The sequence below is a fragment of the Xenopus tropicalis genome, chromosome 5, assembly GCF_000004195.4.
Source record: "Xenopus tropicalis strain Nigerian chromosome 5, UCB_Xtro_10.0, whole genome shotgun sequence".
Classification (NCBI taxonomy): Eukaryota; Metazoa; Chordata; class Amphibia; order Anura; family Pipidae; genus Xenopus; species Xenopus tropicalis.
In genome coordinates this window covers 27,560,388-27,569,197 of record NC_030681.2, presented here as the reverse complement: position 1 = coordinate 27,569,197, position 8,810 = coordinate 27,560,388, and the positions used below count along the sequence as shown (strand labels likewise).

At 39.2% G+C, this 8,810-nt stretch overlaps 1 protein-coding gene across 1 annotated transcript; it reads left to right on the top strand.

The window, feature by feature from the left end:
- The first annotated feature begins 3,308 nt into the window (after positions 1 to 3,308).
- On the top strand, positions 3,309 to 8,591 carry LOC101735148 (protein kinase C delta type-like). Its single transcript, XM_031902266.1, has 8 exons — positions 3,309 to 3,421; positions 3,516 to 3,683; positions 4,312 to 4,403; positions 5,534 to 5,596; positions 6,067 to 6,205; positions 6,699 to 6,887; positions 7,672 to 7,800; positions 8,475 to 8,591. Exons 2-8 carry the CDS (start codon positions 3,519 to 3,521, stop codon positions 8,589 to 8,591), a joined length of 894 nt encoding a protein of 297 aa, XP_031758126.1. The 5' UTR covers positions 3,309 to 3,421; positions 3,516 to 3,518.
- Positions 8,592 to 8,810: the final 219 nt, after the last annotated feature.

Here is an 8,810-nt window from a genome sequence, read left to right as displayed (position 1 = left end):
ATTTCTGCATTGGCAAATTGTTTCGTTAAACCTCTGCGAATATTTGTGGTCACATCAAAGCAGGGTGCTGTTGCGTCAAAAAACGACGCTGTCGCTGCAGGAAAAGGGGTCGGCACGTCAAGAAATGTCACGCGCGTCAAAATAAGTTACACTGTTTTGATAATGTTGCCATAGTTTAGCAAAATGCGAAATGGTACAGATTCACTCATCACAACTGCTACAATAAAATCACATTGCAGTTACAACTAGAAAGGGAAGTTTGAGAACAAACTTTTTGTTGGGTTGAAAAACATGAAGTCACTGAATGGGCTCTGCCCACTTTCTCTGACCATGGACCACAGTTATATAGTAAAAACCACTGTGCAAAGTTTAGGGACCCTGGTTTTAATAGTGTCTGAATGGCAGCAACTTAAATTTCCCCACTGGCCCATCTGGCCCATGGTTTGCACCCACATATACAGATTTTACTGAATTTTCTAACCTGCCCAATCAATATCTGGCCAATTTCAGGCCAGATATATCGCTCGGCCAGGCCCCTCGTTTCTGTCCCTACAATCTGCCCGTGTATGGGGACCTTAAGTGTACTAGAGGGATTTTTGGCCACATCACTATTCTGGCAAGTCCATGCCCCATTCAACCTAATCCAAACCATGCTCTATTTCATCTAGACCACACACCCCTGCTGCACCTCCATTAGGAGGTATAAATAAAGGTTGCTCCTAAAAAACTGGGTTGTTAGACAAATGCAAGCGTATGATATATTGTGATATATTATGGTCACACCTAGTGATGAGCAACATTTTTCATCACTAGTCACACCCCTTTTCCTTCCATTCCTATTCATATTCCATTTCTAGTATTATTTTCATCAACTTGCGTTCTACAAATAACAAATGCATTGGAAGCTCTTTCATTTCATATCATTCATAATGTAATTATGGTGCCATAATGTTAAACACAGTAGAGCGAAACATTTAAGTAGATGAATGAAGACAACTCATACAACCAACCAATAGCACCACCCAGTTTACATTTTGACCGATTATTATCCTTAGCAGATTTAATAAATGTTGATAGACATTTTTGGATCAATTACAGATCTGCTGGCTCATATTATTATTGGTCTTTTTATATTATTTAATGTTGAGCCACTTGAGATTTTTGCTCTTAGAAAGTTTTCTTTAAGAGTTTCTTTCTTCGCGAAAGGGTTGTGGTGTCATACTAATGTCTTCAGCTTATTGCTCATGCATGTGTCTCCATGGCAAACCCAGCTCAACTGCCACTAGCTGGGTTCAGACCAACTGCCGTTTGGATAGGGAGTAGGAGAGGCAGCGTTTTACATCAGTGAGAGAAAAAAGTATAGAAATTGCGATAGAGCGCGGATAAAATTTATAAAAACTAGTGTAGGAGGAGATAACATCATGGATTTGAGTAAGAAAAGGAGTTTGAGTCCATCTGGAGAGATTTTAGCAAAAAGCTTTATAGATGAGAAGCCCATCAAGGATTGGAGCAAGGTAAGGAGTCAGGGGAGAGAACCAAGAGAACCATCAAACCATCAAAAAAGCTGCAAAAATGAACAAAAACATCAGAATCAGAGCATTAAAAGAAGGAGTGAGGAGAAAGAGACAGAGAATGAAAAAAAGACAAGTGAGAACAGGAGAATTAAGAAGAGAAGAGTTGAAGGACAGTTGGAAAAGGAAAGCCAAGCAGAGAAGAAGACCAGTAAAGATGGAAGATTTAAAATCAGAAAATTTGAAGAAGAACAGAAAGAAAATGAAAGCCAAGCAGAGAAGACCAACGATCATAAGACCAACATTGATGAAGAGAATAAAAAAATGACACCACAAATCAGTAAAGGAAATAACACACAGCAAAAGGCAGAGAAGAATAAAAGATCAAGGAGCCCAGAAGACCCCTTAGAAGGTAAGGAAAATGCACTGCACTTTTTGTATGTATTTAATGGGCACAAATAGTACATTATAACTTAATGGGAAATTGCTTGGTGCCATTAAAAGCACCTTTGCCAAGTCCCTATTACTTTATTGTAAGTGGTACTAGGAGCCAATTAACTTGTCTGTATTTTTATGACGCGTGGCAGGGAATATACCTTAATATTCCCTATATGTCCCTTCACCCTTTTTGCTAATAATTAACAGCAAGCATAACTGCCCATTTCCCTACATACCTTGTGCTGCTAAAATCCCACTGCTTTTTTAACATTTGATGGTGTTTTGATTTTAATGTATGAACATTTTTTACTACAGGAATGCCAAATTGATACTTGAGGGTGTGTGGGTGGCTGCTGGGTAGTTTAACTAAAAGAAAAGGTGCAGCTTCGGCTTACCTTGTTTTCTAATTGGGATTTTTAAACTCTTTCTCCTTAACATTTATCTTAACACTGTTTTCCCTCCCTGATCCTTGAGGTTTGCGGTTTTATAGGATAATTTAGTCCTCTAATAAGTATTAGGCAAGGTAAACTTTGAGACCGCAGCCACTTGGTATCTGCCTTATCTTTGCTTTGTGGTAACCCTTAAATTAGTCAGCAATAACTGAGATAGTTACATACAATTGGGGATATCTCCACACTTCTTGAATCTTCCTTTTCTCTCTATAATACCTGATAAGGTGAATTATCAATAATAATCAATATAAAAATCAATAGTAATCATACAAAATCAATAATGTGGCTAATACTTTGTTAGTTCATTGATTCTATAGTATTTTGTTCATGATTGAATTTTTAACAAGAAAACTACATATACATAGGGATATTTGAATCTGTGGCACTAGCACTCTTCTAATTAATGGTTTTGAAGGAATAGCAAATTGAAAGAATGATTTCTAAAGGTCTTTTTAAGTGAGATTATAAAAAAATTGGCACCTTAAAAAACCTGTACATTTTTTATCTAATTTGTTCAGTCACACATGCACTTTGTTGCATTGAATTGTTTTTTTTTAGAAAAAGGTGACAGTATTGAAAGAGCTAGCATTTTTGAATAATTGCACTTTTCTTATTTATTTAGCACAAATCACTTTATTGAATCAATTAATGAACTCCTGATTGGTATTTTGAGCTGAATCAAACAGTGGGAAGCTATTGTTAAAAGTGTTTTCTAATGAAGGGGGTTACCTTTTTCTTCTTCATCTTACATTTCGTATTTTATACCCCCAAGAAATCACTAGTTTTGGAGGAAATTTATTGGATTAGAGAATTTCTTCTTTCCCCATTCCCCTTTTCCTATAATAAGTCATATGCTAGTATGTACAGTCTATCTCTGATATGAGCTACTTATGGAATGTTTTTCTCTAACAAGGCGTAAGTATACAGAAGAGATCCCGTGTGGACACCAGAAGACCTGTTCCCCGGAACATCGAAAACTACAAGTTCCACGCAGAGCTGGGACAAGGGGGCTTTGGCCGGGTGAGTGAAGTATATCCCAAGTCATTCTGTATGGAATTATTTTATCTCTACAGGAGACGCTGCGATATTGAATGTCTTCTCTTGTTTTTATTAGGTGATGTTGGCTTCTTTTAGACCAAACAAACAACTAGTGGCAATAAAGGTCTTGAAGAAGCAGTCAGAGGAGAACAACTTTCTTACCATCGCTAAAGAGGCCTGTATATTGAGGATCAGCAGAGAATGTGCATTTTTATGCCATTCTTATGCAGTTTTTCAATCAGAGGTAACCATACTGTATGTGTATATGTCTGTTGCTTTTGTATGTGTGTCTGAGATTTAGTTCTTTGCATCCCCTGACCTTACTGTCATTTAATACTCCCCAAAAAATGACTTTGTCAGTGTCAATAAATTGACATTAGTATAGAGAAGTGGTACCTTCATGGTGTTTATTACTGGGATATTATTTATCATTGAAATATATTTAGCAAAACCTATTTACATAACTTTAGTCCCCTGCTGAGGTCTCCCACCCACTTCCTGAAAGGTACCACACGTTACCCTAATACTGCTCTATTTGCCCTGTTACTAAAATGCAGAGTAGCACAGCAGGGTTGGCTGCTTGGCATCCTTTGCCCAGCTGCATGGAGCAAGGCAGAGAGCTGCCGCCATTCAGTGATCATCAGTGATCAGCAATAGATGGCAGCCACCAGACCCAGTGCGCTACTCTGCATCTTATTTGGAGTTGTGTGTAGTGCAGTTCAGCAGGAAGGGCTGGGTAGGAGGTCACTGCAGAGATCCCAAGTTATTTGGGATGGTTTTATCATTAGTACCTTGAATCCCATCTTATTACCAGCTGTATTTCTGGGTGGTAGTGTCCCATGTTTCACTTTCATCTAATCTTTCCTTACCAGCTGGAAGCCTTCCTTGTCCAGGAATATTGCAGTGGAAAATCTATAGGGGAAATGATTCTACGCAAAGGAAATCTGCCAGAGTCAAGAATCATGTGAGTATTATTGGGCAGAAATAATAATTCCAGGGTAAATGTTGTCCCTTCACTTAAAACCATGCTAGTGATGGTAGGGAGTATATACTATGCCAAAATCCCTTCAGCACTGTTGTCCCTTCACTTTAAACCAGTTAAGCCTAAGGGTAAGGGCACATGGGGCAGACTGTCAGCCTGCTGATATGTACAGGCTAACAATCCGCCCCTATGCTTCTAGTTGTGCCTACACCCGGAAGCATTGAATCTGCCCGGGTGCAGGCACACGCAGCTGATATTCACCAATAAACACCAAGTCTTGTGTTTGTTAGTAGATATCGGTTGCGTGTAGCTGCACCCAGGCGGATTCAATGCGTCCAGGTGCAGGCACAACTAGAAAATTTTTTTGTATGCATAGGGCAGATTGTCAGCCTGCACTTATCCACAGGCTGACAATCTGCCCCATGTGCCCTTACCCTTAGGCTTAACTGGTTTAAAGTGAAGGGACAACAGTGCTGATGGGATTTTGGCATAATATATACTCCCTGAATACCTAAAAGTGTATCTTAAACCTACCTAATGTCTCCATAGTAGTGCAAGGTTATATCTGACATTATAGTTACATAGTTACTGTTGATTTATGAGTATAACGGCACTGTTTCACAATAATTCTTTTGTTATATGTTCAAGAGCCTCTGGCTTCTTATTACTTTAGCAGAGGGATATAGTTGCACAACACCCACCCCCTTCCTCCTTCATTTTACAAGGTTCCATTTGGAAAAATTAGTTCAGGGTGACCCATGTTCTACCATCACTAGCTGGGAAAGGAATTTTTGGGCCCAGATAGGGTAACCAAAATATATTATGGTAAAAAAGGGTGTTGATACTATTACTTCTACTTTGCGAGGACCAAACATATTTGCCCTGTTCAGCTCAATAAATAATACGAACCACAGGATTTTTTATTATTTAGACAATAGCCAAAACGTATGTTCAGTACAAGCACTATTTAATGCACTCATGTTAAACATGGGGGTGTACTGCCCCTTTTAATAAGTGAAAAAAGTGTTTTCCCTTGTGCTCAACACACTAATGGAGAGATATGAGAAATGTGCGTGATACAGGAATGATGATTATTTTCTGTTTTTGAAAAGGTTCTACACAGCAGAGATGGTGGTTGCCCTCCAGTTCCTGCATGCCAAGGGAATCATTCATCGGTCAGTAAAATCTCAGCATATTGTGTTATACCTTTAATGTGTTTTTAAACCGGTCACTATTATCATTCTTGCCGAGGCACAGAGCATCTTGTGGGATCCTTAACCAAGAGCTGTTGTAATCTTTTGGATTAGCACCTTTTGTGGTTAATTTTTTTGCTCATTGCAAGGTTCCAAAAGAGCCAAAGAAGTGCAGCACAATATTTCTATTTTCTTTCCAAAGCTGAAAAGAGTCCCCACAAATGATCTCCTGTGTCCCCCTTGTCGGGATTGTAGGTGCACCCCTTGTGGAACCCAACAATACATAATAGATTCCCTTCCACCACCAACACTGTGACCTTAAGAATATGTGATTATAGAGACCCTCTTAAGTAGACCTGTACATCCTTTAACTTTGAAAACTATTAACTCCCTTTCCAAAACTCTATGTACTTTTCTATGAATGCAAATTGTTCCTATTGTTTCACCTACAGAGATCTGAAGCCGGACAATATATTGGTGGATAAAGATGGCCATATTAAGATCGGCGACTTTGGCCTTGCTCAAGTGGGCATGATTGGCGAGAAGAAGGTCCGCGGCATAGCAGGAACCCCTGGATATCGGGCACCAGAGGTGACATAATTTGTTTTTAATGTTTACAATATGTACCTAGTAGCATATACAGTATCTAACAAGTACTGGCACAATGCAATATTGGGTTATTTAGAATGTTGCAATCTTGGGCTGTTTAAACTTATTGGGTAAAACAGTTTGGTAATTGCATTGAGAGCTAACGCAAATGATGAGTTAAGGGAGTTCTTCTGGTATCCTAACACTTGTTACTCATCAAAATCAATGCCTTCTAGCCTAATCTGTATGTCTACCAGAAGTCTTTCTGACACAGGATGAAGGGACCAGTATCTTGCTGTCACATCTAAAGTCTTCCAATATGTTAGAGCAAAAAGACATCCCAGGTTTAGGGAAAGAATTGCCTCGCTATACCATAAGCAGTTTGATGCCTATTGACAGTAATGAGAAGCAGTTTACAGCAATCATATGGCGAAAACTGGCAATGTACCCTTGTATTTAACTTTCAATAATTGTTGTTTTTGTTTTTTCCTCAAAGCTTCTATGGACGGTTTATAATGCAGGAGTGGATTGGTGGTCATTTGGGGCTACGATGTATGCAATGGCCACAGGCGAATTGCCTTTTTCACCATTAGGCAGCTATTTAAATCAAATTTTGACAATTAACATGTACCAACCTAGATACCCACAATATCTGAGCGAGGAAATGCTGGACCTCCTGCCAAAGGTAAATATCAGTAGCTATACAGAGGAATTCTTAAGGAAATTAAAGGGTAATTAATATTATATGTATAGCTTTGGTACACAAAAGTACCTTGCAAGTATCAGAGGTCCCATTTGTGTCCCATATTTAACTGAAAATGTCTGCACTTATATATTTTATATTACTTTAATGTAACCTTTGTTATAACTTTATTTTTATTGGTTATTAACCCTGAACTAACAGTAAGAGTAATTGATAACAATTAGCAGCAAATGAAACATTAACATTTGATAAGGTATCTGAGTGATATTGGGGAAGAGGTACATAGAAAACTGGAAGAAGAAGGGAAGAAAGGTGTCCCTGGTGGCAAACCTTTTAAAGAACAAAGTAAGAGAAAATCTCTTTAGGGTTCAAATTTGTTCTATCCTTTTGCTACATGTTGGCCCTCCTCTTTAAACAATTCACCATCTTTTTCAAATTTTCCAGTTAACATCTGCACTGGTTTCAGCTGGGCGCATACGCAGTACAGAAATCTCTAAGAAAAAGTCTGTACAGCCTATGCACCTGCCTGAGCCCCTACAGGGATACCTGTATGCCGAGCCACAGTATTTTTAGGAAGGAGTTTAGTTCTTCATTTTCTTATTCTTGTGAGTGGGAGACAACAGTGATGGGTTTGGGTGTTGGCTGAAATAAGAGAAAATGTGGCGCAAACTTGGGGAAAAGTGTTCTGCTCCATATTCAATAATGCAGGGGGGGGAGCCAGTATAATATCTGCAGTATTCAAATAAAGAACTATCTTTCTCTTTAGCTTTTGAGGTTTGATGAGACTCAGCGGCTGGGACTGCATGGAAACATCAGGGAGCATGCTTTCTACAGCACAATCAACTGGGAAGATCTGGAACACCGAAGGTTGAAGCCCCCTTTCCAGCCAGGAATGGTAAATTCATGCACTGAACCAATCAATGTGATAAGCTAGTAATACCCTGCAGGGGCACTACTACTCATTTTTCACTCTTGAGGTCTTCTCTTGCTATAGAAATATGAAATATATGAAAACAAGGTTGTAACAATTACTCTTCCACTATTCAAGTGATGGCCAGGTGGAACATCCATTGTACATTTTGAACCAAAATTGGCCATCAAGTTGGGCCTCCCTTAGTGACTTAGGACCCCGTTAGGGAGACAGCCCGATAATTTGCTGCTGCTCGTATTTACCAGAGTGATGGGAGTGTTAATAAAAAGAGGTTGTCCCAGTGGCTTAGGACTTCTGCTGTTATTGAGATAGAGGGTAGGTCAGCTCCATAATAACACCAGACAAGTGGCTTAGCCCTTCTTCCTTGCAATTAGCAATCCCTAAGTGACCGCATTATTCATTCGTTTGATTCCCATATCCCTATAACAGAAAAACAGAATTTCTTTTCTGTGAAGCCGACAGGCTGCTTTCTCTAGAAAGATTTTAAACATTTGCCAGTATATATGCTCAATATTTCAGTAGGCTAACGGGCATAATTAATCAGGTGTCATAATCTACGTTAAAAACAGCAGTAGACGAAATAAAATGATACAGTGCTGTATAAAAGGTTAAATACTTTTTTTTAAACTTGTTCATAGCCATCATCAGACGACTTCGATGAATACCAGGTCGCATTCTCCCCTCAAAGTTCCAACCAGGAAACCAACTGGAGATATTTCTCCTATGTAGATCCCAGCTGGAAATGGCAGGAGTAAGGCATCACCTCGATTATAATGTGGGACAACATCATTAGTTACTGCCTGTAACAACCTGAGGCCCATAACATCGTACCATCTATAACAAGCTGCACCCCTAAACAACCAATCCACCTGCTATACCAACCGTAAACCATCTCCTGTTAGTGTCACCTGGTTCTACCATTGATGCCAGCACCACACGGGATCCCTGACTGTAACGTCTAAAGGATGGTATAA